General features: G+C 52.9%; 11 protein-coding genes across 11 annotated transcripts; 4 read left to right on the top strand and 7 right to left on the bottom strand.

Annotated features, from left to right (window-relative positions):
- Positions 1 to 114: 114 nt before the first annotated feature.
- On the top strand, positions 115 to 543 carry VTN00DRAFT_5186 (uncharacterized protein; the record flags this gene model as incomplete). Its single annotated transcript, XM_069431691.1, has 1 exon — positions 115 to 543. One exon carries the CDS (start codon positions 115 to 117, stop codon positions 541 to 543), a length of 429 nt encoding a protein of 142 aa, XP_069290701.1.
- Positions 544 to 1,177: 634 nt separating this feature from the next.
- On the bottom strand, positions 1,178 to 3,355 carry VTN00DRAFT_5185 (uncharacterized protein; the record flags this gene model as incomplete). Its single annotated transcript, XM_069431690.1, has 5 exons — positions 1,178 to 2,300; positions 2,357 to 2,477; positions 2,531 to 2,763; positions 2,820 to 3,083; positions 3,147 to 3,355. The coding sequence occupies 5 exons, from the start codon at positions 3,353 to 3,355 to the stop codon at positions 1,178 to 1,180; spliced, it is 1,950 nt and encodes a 649-aa protein (XP_069290700.1).
- Positions 3,356 to 5,794: 2,439 nt separating this feature from the next.
- VTN00DRAFT_5184 (uncharacterized protein) lies at positions 5,795 to 7,861 on the bottom strand (the record flags this gene model as incomplete). The annotated part of the gene is made up of 1 exon (XM_069431689.1): positions 5,795 to 7,861. One exon carries the CDS (start codon positions 7,859 to 7,861, stop codon positions 5,795 to 5,797), a length of 2,067 nt encoding a protein of 688 aa, XP_069290699.1.
- Positions 7,862 to 8,622: 761 nt separating this feature from the next.
- VTN00DRAFT_5183 (uncharacterized protein) lies at positions 8,623 to 9,831 on the bottom strand (the record flags this gene model as incomplete). The annotated part of the gene is made up of 1 exon (XM_069431688.1): positions 8,623 to 9,831. The coding sequence occupies one exon, from the start codon at positions 9,829 to 9,831 to the stop codon at positions 8,623 to 8,625; it is 1,209 nt and encodes a 402-aa protein (XP_069290698.1).
- Positions 9,832 to 11,065: 1,234 nt separating this feature from the next.
- VTN00DRAFT_5182 (uncharacterized protein) lies at positions 11,066 to 11,722 on the bottom strand (the record flags this gene model as incomplete). The annotated part of the gene is made up of 1 exon (XM_069431687.1): positions 11,066 to 11,722. The coding sequence occupies one exon, from the start codon at positions 11,720 to 11,722 to the stop codon at positions 11,066 to 11,068; it is 657 nt and encodes a 218-aa protein (XP_069290697.1).
- Positions 11,723 to 12,586: 864 nt separating this feature from the next.
- On the top strand, positions 12,587 to 13,639 carry VTN00DRAFT_5181 (uncharacterized protein; the record flags this gene model as incomplete). Its single annotated transcript, XM_069431686.1, has 1 exon — positions 12,587 to 13,639. The coding sequence occupies one exon, from the start codon at positions 12,587 to 12,589 to the stop codon at positions 13,637 to 13,639; it is 1,053 nt and encodes a 350-aa protein (XP_069290696.1).
- A 516-nt stretch (positions 13,640 to 14,155) lies between these two features.
- VTN00DRAFT_5180 (uncharacterized protein) lies at positions 14,156 to 15,514 on the bottom strand (the record flags this gene model as incomplete). The annotated part of the gene is made up of 1 exon (XM_069431685.1): positions 14,156 to 15,514. One exon carries the CDS (start codon positions 15,512 to 15,514, stop codon positions 14,156 to 14,158), a length of 1,359 nt encoding a protein of 452 aa, XP_069290695.1.
- A 1,473-nt stretch (positions 15,515 to 16,987) lies between these two features.
- Positions 16,988 to 17,515, bottom strand: VTN00DRAFT_5179 (uncharacterized protein; the record flags this gene model as incomplete). Its single annotated transcript, XM_069431683.1, has 1 exon — positions 16,988 to 17,515. One exon carries the CDS (start codon positions 17,513 to 17,515, stop codon positions 16,988 to 16,990), a length of 528 nt encoding a protein of 175 aa, XP_069290694.1.
- Positions 17,516 to 17,972: 457 nt separating this feature from the next.
- VTN00DRAFT_5178 (uncharacterized protein) lies at positions 17,973 to 18,308 on the top strand (the record flags this gene model as incomplete). Its single annotated transcript, XM_069431682.1, has 2 exons — positions 17,973 to 18,107; positions 18,189 to 18,308. 2 exons carry the CDS (start codon positions 17,973 to 17,975, stop codon positions 18,306 to 18,308), a joined length of 255 nt encoding a protein of 84 aa, XP_069290693.1.
- A 1,743-nt stretch (positions 18,309 to 20,051) lies between these two features.
- On the bottom strand, positions 20,052 to 20,843 carry VTN00DRAFT_5177 (uncharacterized protein; the record flags this gene model as incomplete). Its single annotated transcript, XM_069431681.1, has 1 exon — positions 20,052 to 20,843. One exon carries the CDS (start codon positions 20,841 to 20,843, stop codon positions 20,052 to 20,054), a length of 792 nt encoding a protein of 263 aa, XP_069290692.1.
- Positions 20,844 to 22,302: 1,459 nt separating this feature from the next.
- VTN00DRAFT_5176 (uncharacterized protein) lies at positions 22,303 to 24,888 on the top strand (the record flags this gene model as incomplete). The annotated part of the gene is made up of 4 exons (XM_069431680.1): positions 22,303 to 22,367; positions 22,579 to 23,002; positions 23,058 to 24,775; positions 24,861 to 24,888. 4 exons carry the CDS (start codon positions 22,303 to 22,305, stop codon positions 24,886 to 24,888), a joined length of 2,235 nt encoding a protein of 744 aa, XP_069290691.1.
- Between the last annotated feature and the right edge of the window lie 184 nt (positions 24,889 to 25,072).

Raw genomic sequence — 25,072 nt, 5'->3', positions numbered from 1 at the left:
AGCGCGGGGATGGACCATTTCCCTTTCTCACCGTGTCTACTAACATAATGGATATCCCAATTACAGAGTATAATATCAGATACCCTACGGGCGAATCAAATATAAACATCTACAATGCCCACATTCACAATCTACACCAGCACCCCCTTAACCCCGCACCAACGCCACTCCCTAGCATCCCGGATCACAACCATCCACCACGACGAGAACAGCGTCGGCCACCTCCCCGTGCGGGTCATCTTCCTCGAACAACTCTCCCCGGGCTTCCAGTTCAAGCTCGGCCACGCCGTCCCGGCAGATAAGATCTACATCCGGGGCGACGTGCGCATCAGGCAGTGTCCGGAGCGGAAGAGGCTGATGAGCGAGAGGCTGGTGAAGGAATGTAGCTGGGCGAGTGGGATCGAGGAAGGGTGTTTCTGGATCTTTATCTGTGATTTTTCGAGAATGGTGGAGCCGAAGAATACAGGGCCCGGAGGAAAGAGGAAGAGACACGACTCGGCGCAGATGGTGGATAATAATAATAATGTTAATGATACGGACTAATGCTCAATATATATATATATATATATATATATCTACGTGGCAGAATTTTTTTCCAGCTGGTGACATGCTTCTAGTGACAGTGTGCAGTTGAATATTACTATTTGACCTTTCGAAGGTGATGCCTTCTAGAAACACCTAGTAAAGCCCATGTGTTTTCTGTTGGCAGATCTAGAATGACGTTTTGTTGTTACGCAACAGGATAATAACTGCATCTCACTTGGAATGATTTAATTATGCCATCTGGCTTGCATAGCAGAGCTCGCAATTGATCAATCACAGTGAACACATCAGCTAAAGAATGAGGTGTCAATGCTCATATCACTTCTGTGGAGCAAGCAATCCAAGTCTGTAACAGAGGTGCTAGGATTATTTCCTATCAATTCCACCAGGATCATGTATTTGCTGCCAGAAGGCGTGTAATTTCCTTAATATATCAAGCTATTGGACAAATGACTGACGGTGGAAACGTAGCATCAAGGCAGGGACCGTCGCAGAACATTAAACGGGTATGTATGTACATTCCGGGGGCCGTTAAGTCACCCACATTACTATCATACTGTACGCAGTACAGAACGCTCGATATGTGTACATCACACACAAGTCTCGAGCGGTTTACGTTAGAAATTTCGACGCTTCAGGGAAGACTCAGGAAAAGATCCACCAACTTGGAGTAGTTTGGTGTTCCCAGACCCGTGACAGGGTCCCATCCCTTGGCGGCTTGGAAGCCGTCAGTGTTGCAGCCGGGGTTGTTGCCCTGCGTAACGTCATTGAAGATCTCAGGGTGCTCGTAGAGGACCGGGTTAATGAACCCAACGGTCTTCTTGCCCGCGGCGATGCGCTCCTCGTTGACGCGGGTGATGATGGCACCCCAGACCGGTGCCGCGGCAGACGTTCCGCCAACGAGCGTAGGCGCGCCCTTGTTGAACACGATGACGTTATCAGCGATGGCCGAGACATCAGGGTATCCACGGCCGACACGGTTGTAGATGCCACCGTTCTCACCGAAGCTGCTGTTATCGACGCTCTGGTAGTAGGGGTAAGGCGGGTTCGCGATCTTGAAGTATTCTTCCACGGCGGCCTTCTGGTAATCAGCTCGCTCGTAGATGTTGCTGAAGCCCCCTCCCGACCCGAAGCTCTTCACGGCAACCTCCTGGCCGGGCTGCTTAGGGTCAGCAAGCGGTGGGAGAGTGGTTCCTCCAACCGCGGTGAGGTACGGGCAAGTCGCAGGGAAGTCGGGAGCGAAGACCTTGCCGTCAGTGCCCAGGCAGTTGCTGGGTGTAGGGTCTCCTCCGCGCCCCGCGACGCCGGAGTCGCCCGAGGCGACAAAGACAGTGACACCCTGCATGCCGAGCTTCATGAACTCCTTGCACTGGCGGCGTTGGTAAGAGATAGGCAGATCAGCCTCAGCCGAACCGTACGAGATGGAGATGACGTTCGTAGGCTTGTAGACACCGCACATGAGTTTGCCCTTGTAACCGCCCGGTGCAGGGTCCGGGTAAGATGGGTCAAGCGGCGAGATCTCGTCACAGTACGAGCCGTCGATGGCGTCGAGGAAGGTGTTGAGGAATCCTCGGAACGTGTAGTTGCCCTGATAGACAGGATCATCGGACTGGAAGAGAACGGTGTTCTGAGGCCAGATAATGGGGTAAGCAACCTGGAAGTCCAGATCGGATTCTGGACCAGCCTCCGTCACAGGGACCGGAGCCTTTGCGCCATCAATCGCCTTAAGAGAAGGGTGGGTGCCGTCAGGGATGTTACTGGCGGCATATCAGCAAATCTGAAGTGACCCGGCGGCTGGGGCGGGTGCACATACCGGGCGAAAGCTGCAAAGAAGAGATTCAGGTCCTCCTGACTGTAGACGTCCCCCAGATCTTCGAAGATTCCCAACTCATTACCCGGGGCCGCCTTGGTGCCTTCGGTGATATTGTACAACGCTGCGTTTTATGAATAAGCATCCAGAAAGACTGATTGGCGTGATTAACATTACCTTTGATGCACGCTGGAGAGACCGCCACGCCACAAGTCTGCAGCAACTGACCCAGGATCTCGTCGAGACTAATAGGCAAGGCTCTCAGAATTGGTGGCAGCGGGTTTGGAACATTGAAAGATCGCTTCATCAAGTCTGCTGGATTCGCAGGACGGGCGCCCTCGACGCCAAGCTGCTTAATACCAGGCGTAATGTAGTCGATGTGCCCCTGGAGATGCTCGGGAACCGAATATCTACCCATGTCGTCAGCTTCCTTCCTCCAACACCTCTGGACTCTGGGTTTCTTTACTCTGTGCAGGCCACATGAGACTTGCCGGTGGCAGAATGGTCGTAGATGTAATATTTGGTGCGGAACAGGGATTCCACCTCATCCGCCTCGGCATCAAACTGCAGCCACTGCCTGTTGGCAGACTGGGTGATACGATGGGGGGCAACACCCGCAGACTCGAGCCACTCGCGAACAGCATTAACCGTGTCTGTCGCCGGCGCAAAGAGATCCCGGATCTCTTCTGGAGAGTACCACTGTCCATATTTCGGGGAGGCGTGATGGGTGCTGAAACCAAGTCAGGCACGATAGAACACGAGCAGAGAGAGAGAGAGAGAGAGCGCAACTTACACCTCCATGAGAAGGTCATCTCCGCGATCCAGGTTGGACTGCGTCAGGCCGATTCTCATCGGCAGGACGGTCTTTCCATGGAGACGGATGCCCTCGCTCCACGAGCGAGGCATCACTTCCCGGCGCTCATGGACAACATAGTTGGTGGAAGCCGGGGCCGCGAGGACGCCAGCGGCCAGCGCTCCGAGAAACAGAAGAGGAGACTTCATGGTGAGACGGCTTGCACAGTCGTCCGCTGGTTAGAGTCAGCTGCCCGGCGAGGGGAGCATAAACCCCATATATCCGCTTCCATCCTGTTGATCTAGAGCCCCCGCGCAGAGAAAGCCCATAGCACGAGATCCACATGGCCATGGCTAGGTGCTTTACCAGTACAGGCTAACTACCTAGGGTTCAAGAGCGGGCGCCGGCCTCGGACGATAGTCAGGATCCTCCTGAGAGCGGGGTTTGGCGGAGCGTCCTACGGCCCTTTTCCATCCAGAGGCCTCGAGCGCCTACCAAGCCTACCATTGGCGGCTTGGTATGAGCTTGACACGGCTTGAGGGAGCTTGTTTTGGGACACTGTCCAGTCCGGCATGTTGCTTATCTGGTGTTATTTCCAATGCTCTTTCTTGTCCATTGCTTGGCAGTTCCGACAAAGACTCCCATCTTCCGGGTGCTTGCTTCATGCAGCGAGGCCAAAAAAAAAGGGAAAAAAAAAAGTCGCTGAGGACTGGCCTGTGCCTGCGCAGTCTCAGAGCTTCTGCGCGACGTCTCATCTCCGCGCCGGAGCACGAGATTCACAGGAGCGCAGAGGTAGACGGCGTGCACGCCAGCCTCGGCCGGAGCGAGATTGGGATCTGCCGGGTCCTGGCCAGCTGGATGAATTCAGATAAGATAAGCGGTCTTTAAGGCTTGTGCGCAGGCGGTGCAGCGCCCCTGGATGGCGGGTTTCCCCTTTACAGCAGGGATCAGCTCTTGCGGAGTTTTTCTGCGCTTCGTTCCTTTGACCGTCACGATCCAGCCATCTTTGCTGCTCCTTTCCGAGTCTCTCTGAAGGTTGACGCGCAATCACTGTCCTAGTTAACTCTCTTCTAGTAGCAGTCTGCACGATGCAAAACACTCTGCAGCTCTCCGCCGGATGTTCAGGGGAAGTGGAAACCGACCGCCGGAGGATGCATCTTCCCCTGAGACTGAATGGCTGGGACGAACGAGATTGCCGCGCCCACTGCCCAATCGTTTGGTAGTTGGGTCCGCTCGACCCATTCATGACGACATCGTATCCGTGCCTCTCGGTTCGATCATCTCACTCCAACATGGGAATATGCCAAATATGACGCGATCTGGGAAGTCGAGCAGAGATAGAACTCCTGCAGTTATCCCTCACCCTCGTCCTGTAGTCCACGTTGAGGATTCATTATCTTGGTCTCTAGCGAGTATCCGCGTTGTACTGTGTACTGCCAAACGTCCTTTCGGATATCAGGCAAGTGGCGCCATGCACCACCGGCTGAAGAGTGGATACGGAGAAAAAGTGCCGGAACTATGGGGCCAACAACCTCTCGGCAGATCAAGAGCCATCTAAATCGTGGTCTCTGCATACACCTCAGAGGTTAATCCCAGCTAAGAGTCGTGTGCTTTCTTTACCTCTAGAGTAGACACAATGCCGAAAAGAAGCGCAAAGCTAATGCTATGTTGAGATACACGTTCCCGGATTTGTCCACCGTGAATTGGGTACGATGGCTAGTTTTGCCGCTATTGAAACCTTGGGAACATAGTTGCTGGAACAGATCTGATCTCGAAGTCTATTGAGTCGACAGTAGCAGATTGTATATTTGTCACTTCTCACATTTGCTAATTGTGTCTATCGTGTGATACCCAGAACAACAGGGAGAGGTTCTGCAGCCACTCCACTGTACACATGTGGTTCAAGTTCGATGGTGGCCTTCACTTGGGGTTAATACAAAGCGCTTGCCTCTTGAGCCCAAGCGCTTATCGGTAGCGTGCTACCACGCGTGGCGAAGCTCGGTCGAAATAAAATACGCCGTGGACCAGATATCGTAGAGACGACACCAATGTCTCTGCCTCCGGTACTTCCGGAAGCGGTGAATGGACCGACGCATGCATCCCGGAAAATCTCTTCAACATTGCAAGCGCAGTAGCCAGCATCGACGGCTGGGCACATACTCCGACAAGGGTCGACCTATGGCCATGACCGCGAGATGTATGAATGTTGTTTTTACATTCAACTCCTCGCGGCGTTACTCGCATCTCGCTCGCTACACGAACGGAGCGTGAACATCACCTACGGTGTCACCCGCCAGCATCAGGGTTCGAGAAGCAGTAGCATCATCCAGGAGCTCCGCTGCGAGGAGATGGGGCTGCGAGTGGCTTCCTGCAAGGAAGCGTCGAGATATGAACGTCCTGAACACGTTCGATCTGATCAGCTCAACGATAGGTGCTGGTAGAAGAAGCGCCGCTCGCATAACGGCCTGCCGCGTGACGAGCATACCGATGGGCAATAACTGGACACTTTTATGGTTCTCCGCGGTGCCCCGTCTGATGCGGGCTTCGTGCAAGAGCTATATCGTAGGCGAGGAAGGAACATGCCTGCGTCCCTCGATGCGGTCATGGAATATCCGACAGCACTAGAAGACTGACGTGTCAAAGACGCATCACGAGCCGATCCATTTCAACAAAATTCGCACCAGTTGCAGTCGACTAACCGGTTTCGCAACGTAGTCATTCATCCCCTTAGCGAGATACGTTTCCGAGTCGCCCTTCAGCGCGTTCCCCGTCATTGCAATAATCGGCATTTCAAGCTTCATGTCTCGTATCTCTTTCGTCGCGTCGAGTCCATTCATCAGCGGCATGTTGATATCCATGAGAATCGCATTATAGGAGAACGGCTTCTGTTTCACCAGCCGCACGGCCTCCGCACCGTCCCATGCCGTGTCCACTTTCTCGAAGCCGATGCTCTTGAGCACCTTCAACATAACAGTCTGATTCATGATATTGTCCTCTACCAGCAGAAGTTGTTTCCGCGGCGCAATGGTCTTGACCTCCGCACAGGGGTCTGGAGTCGACAAAGCAGGCGTAGACGGGTTTTCCGGCTGAGCATTATCGAGTTTGCCCATCTTGACGGTAAACCAGAAGATACTGCCCTGGCCATCAGGATTCGGCCGAAATCCGACTGAACCGCTCATCAGCTCTGCCAAGCTTTTACAGATTGACAGGCCCAGGCCGGTGCCCTGGTACCGCTTTGTGTTGGAATCAGCAAAACGGGTGAAAGGGTTGAAGAGATAACCGAGAGCATCCTCCGGGACGCCGATCCCGGTATCGATGACCTCGGTGAGGATGTTGTACGACGAGCTATCCTCCTTGTCTTCGGAGAAAGTAGATCGTACGCGAACATATCCTTTCTCTGTGAACTTGACAGCGTTTCCGACGAGGTTCTGGAGGATCTGGCGGTAGCGAAGCGGATCGCCTCGGACGTGTTTCGGAAAATCCCGTTCCACGGACTTGTCTAGTTCAACGCCCGGTTTGAGTGTTGACGTGTAGTTCCGAACGACCGCCTCCATGACATCCACGACGCTCAGGACATCTGTGGTGATCGAAAAGGACCCAGAGGATAGCTTCGAGTAATCGAGGACGTCGTTGATCACCCGCAACAGGATGGATCCCGAGTCCTCGATGATGGATGCGTACTCCCGCTGCTTCTCGTCCAGGTCCGTCCCGCTCAGGAGCATCAGGGCCAGCAGCATCCCATGCATGGGGGTCCTGATCTCGTGGCTCACGTTGGCCAGGAACTCCGACTTGATCTTGGACGACTCCTCAAACGCGGAGATCAGACGGGCCTCTGCCGCCTTTCGTTCCGTCAGATCGCGAGTGACCTTGGCAAAACCAACGTGGCAGCCGCCGTGGTAGATGGCGGAGATCATGACATTGGCCCAGAAGCGAGAGCCATCCTTCCGATATCTCCAGCCTTCATCTTCCACTCTCCCGTCCCGCAGGCAGGCATCCAGCTCCTTGCCCGGTTTGTCGGCCCGCCGATCGTCGTCGCCGTAGAAGACGGAGAAGTGTTGGCCGATGATCTCTTGGGAGTCGTAGCCTTTCAGGATGGCGGCTCCGGTGTTCCACGTGGCTATGTAGCCCTCTGTGTCCAGCATGAAGATGGCGTAGTCCTTGACGGTGTCGACGAGGATCCTGTAGGTCTCGTTCACATAGAGCGGTTCACTGGGGACCTTCCTCTTGCCCCGTTGACCGACGATCTCATTGGCCTCGAGAATGACGTAGAGAAGGCCCGTGCCTTCGTGGATTGGGGTCACGCGTAGACTGAAGTAGGAGTCCGGGCTCACCTGCACATCGTCGATGACCTGGACGGCCTGCGTGGCCACGGCGGTGCGGATGGCGCCACGGATGGTCGCGACGTCTGGAGCGGGGATCTTGGACGGCGGCAAGGCATAGATGTTCACCCCGAGACATTCCTCTTGTGTCAACCGGGAGAAGGCTAGATGGCTCGCGGAGACCTGGACGACCCGGAGGGAGGAGTCCAGAACAACGGTTGGAACCGGAGTCAGCGAGAAGATCCTACTTAGCCCTGCGTTCTCAGCCACTGTGCAGTGTTGCGCATGCCTCCGACCCGTCTCCTTGTGTAGCGATGGCGCTTCGTGCCTCCTCGACAACTGACGGTCCTGCTGCTCGTCGCCGGCCTTCAGCCGCAGCGGCAGGGAGGACGTCATCGCCAGACTGCTGCTTGCATGCATGGACCAGATGAAAGACGACGGACGTAGATCAGGCTAGCGGTAAAGATGGGAATTCGGAGGCGCAGAGCGCTGGGGCCAGCCCGGATTTGCCGTCGCGGGCAGAGTATTATATGAGATATGCGAGGGCCGCGAGCAAGGCATCGCTGACGCGCGGAAATCCTGTTTTTCTCAACAAGGCAGGTTTCCGGGCAGAGAGAAGCTGAAGGGGCCTGCGACGTCACTAGCGGAGACCGTTGACATGGACCGGCCTCGACCATGTGGAGCAGCGAGGGGCAGACGAGCGACGAACGGACGACGTTGGACGACGTTGAACGAGATGGAGAGAAGGCCGGGCGGAGATCCCGTGACTCGCCGCCATCTCCGAGGTCTCCGCGTCTGGTTGGAGGCTTCGCCAGCCAGCCACTGATCAAACGAAGTGATACACGTTCCTGAGTCAATCAGAGCACCGGTAATCTGCAATACAAATCCCTCTGGAAAGCATGTAGCCGACTCCAACAGCTCTGTGTGGAGCCAAAACCCTATCCAGGTTGTTCTATATACTATTTTCGACGCGTATGCCTTTTTCCCTTTCACCCGGTTGACATGTCCGCATGATGGAAGTACAGGACACAAGTTTCCACCGTTTTAGAACGTGATTTCAGGTTAAATCATGATTCCTGGATAGCTTTCAATGCACATCAGATCTGGTGCAGGATGCCCCGCAATGCGCCGGCTAAAGTCTGGACATGCCATATTCTTCATTTCCTCTTACAATCGTGGAGGTTAAAGGCGAGAAACTTGCAACTTGCCAGTCCTCGGTAGCGTATATACTCCAGTTCCCACGGCACCAGTTTCTGGATCAGAGGCTTCGAGCTTTCCCGGACGGCCCCGAGCCATATCGCAAAAACTGCCCTGGCCAATCTCACCAGGGCCCTCACCCGCAAGGTTTCTTCATGCGAGTCGTCTTTGAACGGCACTTCCAACAGTGTGACCAGTTTCCCGTGTTTGCTGAGGTTGAGGCCCTCGACAAGGGATCTTGGATTGTCTTTCCGCTTCGAAGACCACTTCGACAGAAGTTGGTCTTTCGTGCCTCTCAGGCCGACGCCATATTGGCTCGTCGTGCCGAGAAGAAGATGGAATTGCTTGTCAAAGCAGACTGGCTTGCATTTCGATGGCAAGATCCACGCATAGACCCCCGCAGCCGAGGTCTCCGACCAACCTAAGGACTCCAGAAGAGCGACATCCGGAGGCTGGTGGGATGCCAGCAGAGACTTGACCTGACGCGGAGTGTGCTGTGCGATCTGCTCAAGCCAGAACTCGGATGGAAATGCTGAGATCGTGTCCTCCCACTGCAGTGTCTTAGGGAATTCCATGAGACCCTCCCAGATTGTCGACATGCGAGCATGGAAGATGGAATCCTCCAATTCGGGGCTCAGAGTCTGCGGACCATGGAAGCTAACAGGATGATTGTGACTCTGAAAATAAGGCGCGAGAGCTTTGATCTTGCGGATAACGGAGGACTGTTTTCGCTTTAGACGATCGGCAATGACTCGAGGATGACAGCCATCTTCGTACATCTGCTTCAGAATCTCTGTTTCTTGTTCTATGAAGCGCCCTTTCAGCAAATGCAATGTGTCTTCCTCTTCCCGCACCTGCATAGTATACGAATGTTTCGAGGTCTGTTTCAATGTTTCCAGCTCCTTGGCTGTATATCCGCATGTTGTAAGCCTATCACGGATGGCAGCGTCCATATCAAACGGCTCACGCATCCGTTTCGCCCTCAGGAGCCTCCCTTTCCTCTTTATAACAGGTCCTTGGAATTTAGTGTCGGCCTTATCAAAGTTATTGGAGGGTTCTGCAAGGTCACTCTGACCGTGGTGGTCAAAACGGGTGGGTCTTGATTCTTCATAGTTGGCGGAGCTATCCAGATAACGTCTAAGTTTCTCCTCCGCAAAGTCAGCATTCATCAACTGCCGTGTGAGATGGAAGACCGTGTGGCACCTTTTTCCAGTTACCTATGGAAGATGGAAACGTTTTGCAAAAACTTCGAGAGTTATCTCTGCGGACTTGTGCGACAGCTGGCCTCCAGTTATTAGACATGCAGGTAGAAAACATGATTGATCTGTTCCAGAAGAAGAGAATGACAGTATGTGGTTCCTGTTTGGTTATGACTAGTATGTAGTAAATCTCTCTCCAGAACGATAGAAGCTTTCTTCTTATCTCCAAGTTTCCAGGGGACCTCAGCTTAACTAGGAGATTCTGAGGGTTCAAACGGTAATGTGAGACATGTTGGAGTTTCTGAGTAAGCCCCATCTCAGCGACGGCGATGCTACGGCCCGTTGCATACCCCTCACAGTAGATTCCACCAGGAGCTTTACCGCCATTCCGTGTTTTCCAGTCATTCTTTGTCAGTGCGATCATGTTAGATGGCTGGTTTTAATAGATCTATCACTACTAAGTCCCGTCGTTATTATACCGGCTGCGGGGGTTCATGTATGGACATATCAAATCCACCATTCTCAATAGAGACAGCACAGAAATTTCCATTGCGAAAGTCTAGGCCGTAAAGATGTCGTCTGCAAGGAACTGCAACATGCGTCTCAACCGGCGGCTACCAATAGCAGGGTTCGGGGGAATCAAAGTAGCAGGGCACTGCTAGGCTGGGTATATCCGTGGATGGACGATGATGCGATCAATTCACGTTCCTTGTAAGTCAAATGGTACACGTTAGTGCTGAATATTTCCTTGTTATCCCAGCTCTTCTCAATGGAGTTAGCAATGGAGCCTGGCACTGGAGAGTAATAGTTAACTAGCATAAATACACATTCACAAACCCACACAACAATGCTGTTTCTCTATAGCGGGCAAGGATCGAAGTATAACATTCTGTTATTGGAGGCATGCTCCGTATAGCCCTCATCCAATTTATCCCCAAGCAGGATAGAAAGCACTAGCGAGTGGCTGCTTATTAAACACTACAGTACAAACGACTAATACTAATTTAACCTTTCACTTTCTCCCAATTCAGATATTATGAGGAGAGTCCTGCACTTTACAGCGATGAAGGGGATATTATAGAGAAGCATCTCACGAGCGACAACCATTGGAGTAAGCATATTCAAGCCATTTGTCGAATATCTTTCTTCCTCTTTTGCCATTCCACGACGAGGAAAGGGATATATCACAGTGCCCCATACTATCTCAAGAGTGCTCTCGAACAATCCGAACACCCCGTGCCACCTGTCGATCCAGGTTCCAAATGGTCTGCTGTTTCGCCAGCAGAATATTCTCGATTTCCCGAACATCTGCCGCGTCTTCGCCCGTAATCTCCAAAGTCACGTCTTCCAGGCGAGGACACTGGGAGAGCAGCTCCAACACCTCCAATACGACTCTGCGGTTCTCACCAGGATTGCCACACTCAGTTATATCATCCCAGTATAAGATGACACTGATCCGCTGCACCCACTCTTTGGGATCGAAGCCGCCATCTGGGTCTGCCTCCCAGTCGGTCTGCCGGGCAAGCAGTTCGCACAGAAAGGGGGCACTGACGTGGAACGAGTTCCGACTATAGTAGATCTGGTTGGCTTCCTGAGCGACTTGGTTGCTGCCGGTGACATGTCTCTGGCGGAGGAGTACGCCTGCACCCAAGCACCCATGTTGAACTTCATGCCACAGCATCAAGAGGAAGTGGGGGGCAATCAAGGCCTCGTTATAGATCCTCTCTCGATCGTCCCAGGGAAGCTGCAGAAATTGATCGACGGAGCGGTTTCCCAGGAGCTGTCTCACTTGCTCTGCCTCTTTAGCTTCCAACTCATCCTGGTACGTACATCGCGGTTGACTTTCTATAATAAATGGCATGAGTGGCGACGGTACGCTCGGTTGATGAGGCAGTATGGAATTGTGATGGATAGTAGTTAAGGTGACAACGTGTTATGAAGACAAGATAATCAGATGCTTTAGGAAAGGCTTCTACACCAGGGCTGTGTATGGAGATCGTAATGTGACATTTCAAAGAGTGTACCATTTTCTGAATCTATAAGGTCTTAATCAGGCTTTATATCTGAAAAATGGCCCATGTGGACACTGTAGACGCATGGTTGCCTTGAGCAACTGCAGAGACCATCCTACACCGCCAGAATGGCCATCTATTGCGGTCAATCCTGGAAAGCGTCCTACTATAGTTCTCCGGATAGAAATACTTACTCTGTAGCAGTTCAAGGCGGCCCTGCAATTGTACTACCTGATTTCTCGCTGAATTGGCATTGACAGGTCTAGCACCTAATGTCTCGGTGTCACTGTTATGGCCACATGATTCCTGGCAGAGGGCGTCTCCCTTCTCAGGAGGGTGCCTGTCAGTCAGTCAGAGATGAAGGGTTTTCAGTGGCTCTCGTGAAGAGGGCTCGGAGAGAGGATTAAGGACCATGGTTGTGAACTGTGAGCGTTACGTGAACAACGACATCAACCACGGTAAAGATGGAGGGATGTCGATATACTTCTTGTCTATTGCGAAACTCGGAACGTCTCCGCCTCCCCGCACGCTGACAAATTTCCCCCACATTTAAACATCGGTCATGGAGTCTAGAGTGGAAATAAACAATGTGACTTTCTTCCAGTGATAATTTTGTATCACCTCAACGGAACACAGAATCTGCCTGGCTGACAGATTTTAGGGGCTCTCTTTCCCATTCTCCAGCATAACCAGATATATACTCAACAGCAAGCATGCCCCGCCTGGCCATCCTGGACGACTACCAGGGCCTCGCGGCCGCCAAATTCGAGCATCTGAAAGCCCGCGGCGTCGAGATCACCAGCTACCCTGAGACGCTGGACCCGCGGGACCCGGCGCAGAAGGCGGCGCTGATCGAGCGCCTGAAGTCGTTCGAGATCATCTGCACGATGCGCGAGCGCACCCCTTTTCCCGCGGACGTGGTCTCCGGGCTGCCCAATCTGAAGCTGCTCCTGACAACGGGCAAGAGGAACGCTTCTCTGGACCTGGACGCCTTCTCGCAGAGAGGCATCGTCGTCGCGGGCACGACGGGCCAGGGACGCGCAGAAGCTCTCACTCCTCTGGCGGTCCCAGACTCGACAATCCAGCACACCTGGGCCCTGATCCTGGGCCTCGCACGGCATATCGCGCGCGACGATGCGGCCGTCAAGGCTGGCGGTTGGCAGGGATCGCTGGCCATAGGGCTTCCCGGCAAGACGCTGGCTCTGCTGGGCCTGGGACGTTTGGGGACCGCGACGGCGCGGATTGCAGTGCTGGCCTTCAACATGAAGGTCATCGCGTGGTCGACGAACCTCACGCAGGACCGCGCGGACGAGGCCGCGAAGGAGGCCGGTCTTCCCGCGGGCAGCTTCGAGGTCGTCTCGTCGAAAACAGAACTCTTCCAGCGGGCGGACATCCTCAGCGTGCACTACGTTCTGTCCCCGCGCAGTCGGGGGATGGTTGGACGGGCCGAGCTGGACGCGATGAAGCCGACCGCGCTGCTGGTCAACACGTCGCGAGGCCCCATAATCGACGAGGCGGCACTGCTTGAAACGCTACAGGCAGGACGCATCCAGGGCGCGGCGCTGGATGTGTTTGACACGGAGCCCCTGCCCAAGGACAGCCCGTGGCGGACGACAGCCTGGGGTCACGACGGCTGCAGCGAGGTCTTGCTCAGCCCGCATATGGGCTACGGCGAGGAGGAGATCATGAGCCGGTGGTACGACGAGGAGGCTGAGAATGTCGAGCGGTGGTTGGACGGCCAGGAGCTGCGGACGCGGTTGGTATGAATCTACTATTGTTTGATATTGGGAGGATATGGAGGTTGAGGGGGATATACATCTGTCGCATTCAGTACTTAGTCCTTGGTAAAGAGAACATCTCCTTTCACTACGATGTGAGATTTAGGAAGCTATCAATATATGTACATATGCGCAGTATGTTTTTTCCCGGACCTCCAGTTTGCAAGATGGCTTTATAGATGGTACCGGGTATAAAACATAAACAAGTCCGTATGAGCATCGTTCTGCACACTTAGGCCACTAGAGGCTTGTATAACAGCTGCTGTTGCACTACAACTTTTTATGGATGCAGCCGCAGTTCCTTTAAACAGAGCAAGGGAAGATACATTGAAGACACCAGAATATCGCATCCTGTTATATACTGGCCTCCGATGTAGAACCTAGATACTTGGTACCGAAATATATCTCACAAGCATAGCTCCCCGTGCAAAATGGACTTGCTCATCTCGATATATTTCATATCGTATAGTAACTGCCTAACTTTTCGACTATGAATCATCCTGTCTACTTTATGGACTTGCCCTGCACATAGACCTTTGCGATATTCCGATCATCCCCTGTCATGACAAACTTCTCCCAGATGACGGCTGTCGAGTCGTCGTCCTCCACCGGTGTCATGATGCCCTCGTCCACCATCGTATGCACCTCCAGCGCGTCGAACGCTTTCCCCACCAGAAAATTGCCAATCTTCCCATCCAGCCCGCAGACCTGCGCGCCGCCCAGCGTCGCCAGGAAGAAGCACTCGGCCAGCGAGAGCGGCGGGTCGCGGCCGTCGGTCTGGGTCCTCCGCGCAAGCGACACGACGAAGGCTTGCCGCATCACGTCCAGCATCGAGCTCGAGTACCCACCGCCACTGTCGGTGCCCAGCCCGACCTTGAGCCCGCGTCTCAGGTACTCGCGCACCGGGGCGACCATGAAGGGGCCGACTGTCGTGTTGGCGATGGGACAGTGCGCGACGCCGCAGTGGAGCTCTTGCAGACGTTGCAGCTCCGGCTCGGATACAAAGATGCAATGCGCCAGGATGGACCGCTCCGTCAGCAGGCCGAAGTGCTCGTACAGTGCCGCCTCATGCGGGAACTCCGGGAACAGCTGCTTCGTGAAGTCCATCTCCTGCTCGGCCTCGTTGAAGTGCGTCTGGATGGGCAGGTCTGGGTTCGCTTTAGCGATGTCGCGCAGGCCAGCGAGCACGTCACGGTCGCAGGAGATGGCAAACCGGGGCGTCAGAACGGGCGTCACCAGCTTCCTCGCAGGATCGATCTGGCGCAGGTGAGCTAGGAACTCGTTCGTCTCACGGATCGAGTCGGCGGGACTGGCGTCGCGGTACCAGTCCGGAGCGTTGCGGTTCATGTTGCACTTGCCGACAAGCGCGCGCTGACCCTGGGCGAGACAGGTCTCCGCCAGGATCTGTGAAGCCTCACCGTGCTTGGAGCCGTAGTAAGATGCCGTCGTAGTCCCCTGACGGACGAATCCTCGCACGCAAGAGGCGTACATCTTGCGCGCGTACGCCGGATCCTCGAACTTGGCCTCGTGGGCAAAGGTCACCTTCTCCAGCCACTCGAGCAAAGACTGTCCGCGACCGACGCCGCGCTGCGCCCATTGTGGTGCGTGGTTGTGCGTGTCAACGAAGCCGGGGCAGAGGAACTGTCCTCTCTGGAGATATCTGACAGAGATAGTGCCAGGGACGTATCCCTGCGTTGTGATAAGAGCGTCGACATCGCTCCGGGGCACGTTCTTGTGGATGGCCTGGATCGTGCCGTCGCCTGCAACGATCAGCAGGCAGTCCTCCAGAATCTCGAGCTCATCTAGCGCCAGTGAGTGAATCACCGTGCCGTGAAAGGCCAGGGGTGACATCTCCTGGGCCATTTCCACGAAGACTTTTGGAGAGAATGCCGCAAGATGCCCTGACGGAGATAACAATTTCAGAACAATCGTATATTGCAGCGGTCAGAAAGACGGCATCCAAACACAGATGGGTGCGAATAGCATAAATGGTGACAGGACAGCTTCTGTAGCACAGTGATGAGCTTAAGGTCAAGATGCCTGTTGGTCGTCAGCAGCGGTAGATGGAAACTGGCGATACAGATGCAGATATACTGTATCTGAGTATTAGATCCACAGGCCTGTTAGATTCATGGTTACATCCACCATGCAGGGCTTCTTATCAGCGCGGGATTCTGACGAGTTCAACGAAGGTGTTGTGCATGGTGGGGAGATGCGTTACGTTGCTTGTTATCATTGGAGAGGAGAACTCGGGATTCCCGTGAGGCTACATAGGTGCCTTGCAACGGCATGCGATGTGCTTGCCATTAGCGTGTTCATCTTGGAGGGAAAATGATTGCTTGGTTGATTACCCAGGACCTTCTTGATAAAACATGCAACAGGAGTTTCAGGAGAAAAATTGCCAGACTGCAACACGAATACCGCAGTTCTTCGCCCTACTTTGATGAACGGCATTGCGAGGGACGGAATCAAAGTGTTATCGCTATCTTGAGGAGTCAGTATATTTATAAGAATCAATTGCTTCGTATGTCTTGTCACTGCCACTTTATCCACTACCACGTTGTGGAGCATATCGTTGTTTATGCCAGTTTCAAATGCCATCACACAGATGCCTACGGGTTTGAATTGAAGACTAGAGAAAGTAGAACGGCGCAGTCCATGATTTCCTATTTTGGTATACTGTTTTCTCCAGAAGAGTGCTCAACAGCAAGCCTCTCTAAAGCCATATTCTAGTGTGGGCCAGTAGTCGAGTGATTCTCTTGATCCCCGTGTCAAAGTGTATCCTTGCTCCAGCTGAAGTTCCTGTTTGTTATATCACCACAAGCTGCACAACGCAGGATCTGAGGACACGAAGTAGCATAATTAGATGTAGATAGATGTGCTCCGAAAGACGTTCCGGCCGTCCCAGGATCAGAGGCGCAAGTATTTGCTTCCAGAAACATACTTATTGTACACTCTAAACGACTTTTTTAAATGCCGGATTCTAACGTATAGGGTATTCTGGGGAAAAAACACTGCTGAAGTTGAACTGGCACATGGCGCAACTTTTTCATTGATTTATTCATGATCCTCGATAAACCTCGTCGATGTCGACGTCGCCAAACGCCTCCGGCTATGATGTCACGACGCATCCAGTCCTGTGGCGCCGCATCGTGCTGTAAACGACTCTGATCGCGTCAAGCCAGACGCCGTATCACACCCTGCCGATTCCCTTCTTCTCTGTTCCGATATTTTCCGGTTCCTTAGTTTTCTACCGCCTGCGATGCAACAATCCCACGGAGGGAGCCCGCTCCGTTTCCGCCATGGCATGCATGACAATGGCCGTAGAGGCGCCGTCTACTGGCCATCCCGCTGCTTCAGCATCTCCTCGATGTGCGGGTTCAACCAGTAGCCCTTCAGCTCTTCCCGGGACATGTTCTTGGCGCCGGAGATCCACCCCTTGCAGACGTTCTCGCCGGCACCGCAGTTGCAGTTGAACGGCTGGTCCATCTCCCATTCGGTGCTGGGGTAGAAGAAGGTCAGGGCGTCCCCGACGTGGAGATCCCGGTCGTCGACGACGCGCACCTCCATCTTGGACATGTCGAAGTTGAGCGACGGGGCGCACGAGTGGTTGCAGAAGACCAGGTCGGAGTTCAGCTCGATATGCGTGTCCGGGCCGGTCTGGACGGAGGTGTAGGCCTTGGTGCCCGGGGTCGCGGTGGTGATTTTGGCAAAGAGGGATCCGGCAGGCAGGTCGATGAGGGAGACGGCGCCCGACCCGAAGGGCTTGGAACTGCGGATGACCTTGAGCCGGTCAGGGTGTGTCGGGGGAGGAGGTTGGGTCAGGACGGTGGGCTGCGTGTCCGCCTCAGCGATTGGAGCCATCGTGGAGGAAGGGCGAGTGATATATAGAGGCGTATAGGCGAGGAGGAGGATGAGAGAATGATGATCTCAGATGGAGGGGGAGAGACTGGCAGCCCCTCGTTCTTAAGGCCCGCGTGTCGACGGACCGGAGCTTCCTCGCCCACGGCTCGTCCGCGCGCATCTTGGTTAGTGGGGGAGCCCGAGAAAGACGTCTTCAAAGCGCTTCCATCGCCGGATGCAGCGTGGGTTTTTCTTGTTCCCTTCTGCCGAGGATGCTTGCGGAAAGATGGAACAGCTGTTGTCTGCCCCGCCATATTCCGCGATGGGTCGTGCCCCTCGTGGGGTTGCGATGCGTCGGACCGCGCTGATCGCCGTTGGGCGCCGTTCACATGGCGAATCGTTTTCTGCCGAAAGGCTGTTATCTTGACTCGTGAGATCTGCGAGGGAGATGGGGATGGAGAGAAGAAGAGATGCAGAGATGCAGAGATGCAGAGATGAAGAGATTTTGAAAGACGTCTCACGTGGCGTCACGGGGTCGGGGTCGACGTCCACGTCCGTCTCGGACGTCTCTCTCTTCTCCTCCTCTTCCTCCTTGTCCTCCCTCTCTGCTACTGTAAGTGTACGATGATATATCCTCCGTCGGACAGGTACCGTTTTGTTGATGTGGCCATGTGTGTCTGCTAACCTCTGACAGGCCTCATCACCCCCACTGGCTGACTGTGCTATGGGCCTGCTCTTGAACTATCGACGGAAGAACCCCAATTTGCCCAATTCTGGCCCCTTGGGATTCGGAATGATATGGCCTCCGTCTTGATGTCGCAGGAGCAGCAAGGGGCAGAGTCAGGCACTGCCAGCTGTCGCTCCCAGAATGGGTGCCGTTTCCTCAAAAGCCATTGTAGCGCGACAACGAGCTTGGCAATCACCTGCAGATCTCTGCAAATCGCTCGCTCCAGGCTGAGACCAGCATGCACACGGTTAGTCTGACAGATCTAATGCCTCTGATAGGCTTAGGGCTGCGATTTCCACCAGGAACGACTGTGCGGCATCCTGAACTCCATCATGGAAAAAGGAGTCCTTCAAAGCAGGAGTTGAGCTGGTAGCTTTCTGTTAAATGACCCTCTGGTTGTGGTCCGAGTATGGCAAACGAGTCCTCTTCGGACGTGTCGCGTCTCGAGCTGCTTGAGAACACCGTGCGAAACGAGAAGACAATACCACACTTGGGCGTCAATGAGCTCCCGCGCCGGGCTGAGCGGGGGTTTCTCCAACGAATACCCTTTGCAGACCAACTTTCCCGAGACTTTGCCCAAGCGACAAAGATGGATACATGCTGTGAGCCTACGACGATGGGTAATAACAATAAATCTGTACGTTCAAGCTCGGTCTCAATCCACTGACCCCCAACAGTTGCTTCGCTTGTCTCGGGACCTCGGGCTTCGCTCTTTTTGCCAGCGTGAAGGGAACTGGGTACATAGCCCTCTCGAAGTTTGGCCTTAGATCTCCCAATGATATCAATGGCGTGTATCTCGGATTCGATCCCAATCTAGGTTCGCTTGCATCGGTCCTCCTCGCAAATACTCCGCAGCTCATCGTGTCAATTCATCTATTTCGTCTACAACGGCTTGTTGACATGTATGCTTCTTGCGGCTGAATACAACGATTCTGCCCGACACCGGAAACCTCTGCGGGTCTCCTGGCCCAAAGGTCGTCAGCGATCGACTTACTATCTCAGCCTTCCCTATAGATACATTGTGCCGCTCCTCGTCGCATCCGCAGTGCTGCACTGGCTCTTGTCAAAAAGCCTATTCTACATGCGACTCCAGGTGTATGATATTTTTGGATATGGTGATCCACGGAATGTGTTAAATATGTGCAGCTTCTCATCGACAGCGATTCTGTTTGCGATAGCCCATGGGTCTCTGATGACCTGCACAGCATTATTCCTGTCAGCGAGGCGATTTAGCACCAATATGCCTATCCCAGGGAATTGTAGTGCAGCGATAAGCGCAGCATGTCATCCTCCCGCCGATGATAAATGCCGCGTTGAAACTGGTTATGTGGGGAGAAATACCGGTGGAACATAATGGAACAGGGCCGACCTCAGGGACGCATGATGAAACAGACAGTGGCTCTCGAGGGGATCCGGAGAGAGCAGGGGATTATTGGGACGACGGAAGCGTCAGCTACGCGCATTGCAGTTTTACCTACCAGGAAGTGATCCCCCCCCCCGAGCCGGACCAAACTATATGCTTGAACGGATGCAACGTACGTCGTAGGCGGGACACTATTTTCCAGTACACAGTCCAGGAATGTCGCACGTGGCGCTAAAGAACGTGCACTTGAGACGAGTGGAAGCAAGTGAGATATTCAGTCATGTTTCCGTGTTGTACAGTATACTGGGGGATGGGCAGAAACAAGACTAAAGTTGTACTAATAATCACATGGATTTCGACGCAGCTATACGTTGGATACAAACCAAGTTCTCTGCGTGATGTGACACAGACGCGACCACCATCTGAACTCAAATTATCCAATGACGAACGTGATGTGCTCCGGCTTCCTAAGAACCCCCCGCGATCGCTATGAGGGCAGCCATCTGCAGCATCCTTCTGCGATCGATCTCCCTCTTCAGCATCAACAGGCACGTGGCGACAATTAACGCCTCATCTACGACCTCGCAGGCATCCCGGTCCAGAAGCAGCTCGCCTCCGTTGCCCGCGCTGGAGCGAGAGGAGCCCGGCGTCCTTGTCCCATCGCTGCGAACCAGCTGTGCGATCACCTTCCCCTTCTTGCCGACGTTGCTGTCGATCCTCTTCAAGGAGAGGAGATTAATCTTCTTCCCGTGTGCGTCCTTTTGCTTCGCGTAGCTCCATTCAAACGACCTCCCGAGCGGAGTGACGAAGTTTGTCGAACGCGAGGTCCACCGCCCAGACACCTTGATCGCAGTAGCCTCGGGATCAGGGGCCTGCAGGAGCTTGATGACGGGGTCATTATTGGGACCGAAGAAGTAGGACGTGCTGACGATCTCCCCTAGCTTGGGATGGGAGAGGACGGCGTCACCAGAATAGCGCTTGCGGCGTTTGGAAACGTAGGCGACCGAGTCATCGACATTATAGATGGGGATCTCGAGCTCCCCGGATGGGACGGGCAGGCGGACGAGTCCGATACCGTGGGTTTGGATGCGGAGCGAGCGGCCGGGGCGGAATGTGCCGTCGTCCTCAAAGGTCGGGATGGCAGGCTCGGAGGCGATGGAGGCAGCGGAGCATCTGACCTGCTCCATCTCTTTCTCCTCCATCGCCTTCATCTCCTGGGAGAGGTCATAGTCAGGAGGCGGATCTTGCTTCATGTCCATGGTGCAGACGCGATCTATAGACGTGGGTAAAAAAGGTGATGCGTATATATGAAGGGATGTATCTATATATAATCGACCGAGATGCCCCAAAGAAAAGCCACACACGATACAATGTCTACATATCATGCGCGCCCACCCCGGCCCCAAAGCAGTACTTATATACCACAAGCGTCAGCCCTATCTGTGTAACCTGGCCCCTAGCGAATACGAGTAAGGTTCCATGGTGGCTTAGCATCCGTAAACGAGGTCAACCCGACCTCCGACTTCCGTCTCACAACGGGGCGAAAGACGCCCCGCGCTGACAATGCATGACCCTCTGAACGGCTCTCCGGATTTGAACTTAGCAGCTCCGCTCCCTGTACAGTTTATAGTTATATCCCCTGTAGTTCTTGTCTTGTCTGAGTAAGAACACGCGGGTGTGGCTGTGCGCTGCGCTACGCTGTGCTCCGCCGCGGTTGAGTGCGTTGTCAGTGGATCTCACTCACTGGGTCTCTGGCTGTACAGTAGGGAACATAAGGAGAGAGAGAAATGAGAATGTGTAGATAGACATTGCTGGATGATGACTAGGTCGTGGTTACTTATAGAAGTACTGTATGAATGTGTGGAAGCAAATGATTGAGACGACTTAGTACCGAAGTATGTATGTACTTGTTTGCAACACTGCCAGCTTTTTACTGCCACTGATTCACAAGGACTATGACATGTAGTGGTTCTGATTTCAATACAGTGTCTTCCAGAAGATGGTGTCTTTATAACGTTTAAACACTTTCTGCCTAGGTTTTGTTGAGTGTCATTCTCTCTGATACTGTGATACCAAGATATATATTCCTTAGTGCAGATCAGCCTGACTACAAGCATCCCATATAGAAATAAAATTAATCATCTTCATAGCAAGTGACTTGTAATTTGCACTTACTAGAGAAGATCTTATGTTGGAGGTTGCCGGCTCGGACCTAGCCGGCCTGTTTGCTTTCCTATATCAACCTCCTCACGGTCAGCCTGCTTCCCGCTTCCTACAACCCACACTCACTCAATCAACCTATCTTAACCCTTCTACCAAGATCTTACACCTTTTTAGCATCTAGCTTTATAATTTTATATAACTTAGTTCTATTTAATTTTACTCTTCAGACCTTCCTTATACGGCATCTTCAGAATCTGGTATTGTAGTGGCAGAATGTTGACCGCCTGATCTATAGCGCTTTCCTACTGGCCAAAACCTGACCGCCTTTGACTCCCGTGCCTTCTGACTGGCCAAAGCAGTGTAAAATGTATTTTGCTGGCCGACTTAGGTATAGATATGGATATCTAAAACTATTTGACTCGTTTAGCTCTCTAGGATTCTAGAGACTAGTCGCCGTAGTAGATATTCCCGTCTTGAGTACGAGACTGAGAGGTAGAGACTTAGGAAGGCAGCGAAAAGTTGCAGGTGGTTGGGGCAGAGACCGCCACGTCAACCATGCTGATCTGCGGTAATTCGAACGGCGCCCTCTCCAACTTTTCACACTTCAGTGCACCAGCTAGGTAATTCTTGAGATGAAGCAAATTGCCTGCCGTATTAGCATGTAGTGAGACAAATCGGTTTGTGCGAAATGCTTTCGTTATCAAAGCGCGAGAAATTCCCTCGAGACTTTGCAGAGATCTTCCGGAGATTTCGATTGCGATCTGGAAAATCTCCAAAGAGGGGAAATGGCGAAACGCCTTCTTCCTTGGAATGCAGCTTGACGGACTCTAGCACCTCACTTGGGTCCAAGCCGGATGCTGCGACTCCTAGCAAACCTGACAATCTGGATGCTGTGACTCCCAGCAAATCTGACAATCTATGGGTGAGAGCAGAGGAGATGCTGAACAACGACGAAAGAACGAAGGCAATCTTGCAGGCATACCTTGAGATTCTTGAATCGGAGTTCGGATCGAAACTCAAACCGATCGGGACACCCGACCGCCAGAAACAGCTCTGCGAGCTTGTCGATGCGAAAACCCACGAGTTGGAAGAGAAGAAGTGGAAGGTTCGGTTCGGCGACCATGACGTGGAGGTTAGGGAACAACTAACTCGAGCCTTCAAAAATATTTTAATTGCGAAGGAGATTATCAATCCTGTAGTGGCCGCAAGCCCGCCCGCGGCAATAGCCTGTGCTGGTGTATTTGTAGTTCTCACAGTTGGTTAGCCCTCATCAGAACAGTGTGCCTTCAGATGAGCTGATTCATCCGCAGCTTGCCGTCCAGGCTGTTGAGCAACATGCTAGCCTCTTACAGGGGTTGGACTTTACCTCTGCATTGATTTGCCGTCTCGGTGTCATGGAGGATCTCTACCGGTCGAGGTCAGAGTTTTCGCTTCCCGACCCAAAGAACACAATCGAGTTAATGGAGGAGTTCGAAGCAAATTTAACGGCGTTATATTCCAAGATACTTGAATTCCAAGCTCGGGCGTTATGCTATCTACGGAAACACCGGGTAACTCAAGTTTTTCGAAACATGTTCAAGCAAGATGGATGGGATGAATTGCTACGAGAAATTAAAGAGTCTGAAGTCTGTGCAAAGAGTTTCACATCCCTGATTGATGCTGCGGAGGTGAGGGGCCGGCTTGAAGAGCTTCGAAACACACAACAAGAGGACAGGATGTGGCAAAGAATGTTGTACCGTGACGAGAAGGCAAAAAGGTTTATCAAGATGCTCTACACTTGCCCGTACAGAGATCGGAAAGAAAGGAATAGTGAGCGCGTGCCCGGTACATGTGAATGGTTCACCAACCATCCTCGTTTCCAAAAGTGGAACCGGAGTCCCAATTCAAGTCTTCTATGGGTGTCTGCCGATCCAGGATGCGGGAAGTCAGTTTTGGCCAAGTATCTAGTTGACCATGTCCTCCTGAGCACAAGCGAAAGGACTACTTGTTACTTCTTTTTTAAAGACGATTTCACAGACCAGAAGAGCGCTACAAACGCTCTCTGTGCGATCTTACGCCAGCTTTTCCTGGCACAGCCGCACCTTCTACGGGACTCGATACTTGACAGGCTGGACATCGATGGGGACAAATTTACGCATTCCTTTCATGATCTATGGAAGACCCTCACTAGTGTTGCGGCCGACCAGAATGCAGGGGAGATCGTTTGCATCCTGGATGCCTTAGATGAGTGCCAGGACAGTGACAGACGTCAACTCATACAGGCTGTGAGAGACTTCTACATCGCCAACTCGAACAAGTTCCGCCTGAAGTTTCTGATGACAAGCAGGCCGTATGATCATATACGCCGTGGCCTCCGGGAGCTGGAGGACCGCCTTCCTACCATTCATCTAAGTGGTGAGGACGAGGCCGAAGTCGCGAAGATTTCACGAGAGATAGATCTTGTGATTGAAAAGAGGGTGGAGGATATTGGCAAGCAAAGACTTCTGATGCCAGACGAGTGTACCTTTCTGCGAAAGAAACTCATGATGGTCGCCAACCGGACCTATCTCTGGGTCAGTCTTACCTTAGATGTCATCGAGAATATCTCAGGATTTACAAAAGGAAAAGTCCATCAAGCAATACAAATGATACCTCAAACCATTGATGATGCCTACAACAAAATCTTGAACAGAAGCTCAGACACAGAGAAAGCCAGGAAACTCCTGCATATTGTTACTGCTGCAACAAGACCACTGTCTTTGAAAGAGATGTCTCTGGCCATGGCAATTGACAAAAGTCACCAATCATATGACGATGTTATTGAGGAACTAGAACCAGAGGAGCGGTTTCGAGACACTCTGAGAGACCTCTGTGGCCTTTTTGTGGTCATTATAGATTCAAAAATCTACCTCCTTCACCAAACTGCAAAGGAATTTTTGGTCCAGGACAATTCTTCGGCATCTTTCGATGACCCTTCTTATATTAACACCTGGAAGCATTCGCTCCGGCCGGAGGAGTCAAACAGAATTCTTGCGGAAATATGCATTTGGTATCTTGATTCAAACCTTGTTGAGAAAGAACTACTTGCGTTGTTGAACTATTCCGCACTCAACTGGGCCACTCATTTTCGCCAGGCCGGTATACAGCGCGAGGAGGCAATAGCAGCATCTGCACGATGTCTTTGTGAGACACAATCAAAACAATATGAGGTCTGGTCCAATGTAGATCTACTCAATCCATTTCGATCCCTCCAATCTGCTACCTCCATTATCATAGCATCTTATTTTGGGCTTGAGGCAGTGGTCAAGCTGCTACTTGAGACTGGGAAGGTGGATGTGGACTCAAA

This window comes from Thermoascus crustaceus, assembly GCF_041956765.1.
Source record: "Thermoascus crustaceus strain CBS 181.67 unplaced genomic scaffold VTN00scaffold_2, whole genome shotgun sequence".
NCBI lineage: Eukaryota > Fungi > Ascomycota > Eurotiomycetes > Eurotiales > Thermoascaceae > Thermoascus > Thermoascus crustaceus.
The sequence above is the reverse complement of the archived record's forward strand: the minus strand, read 5'-3'. Positions and strand labels throughout refer to the sequence as shown.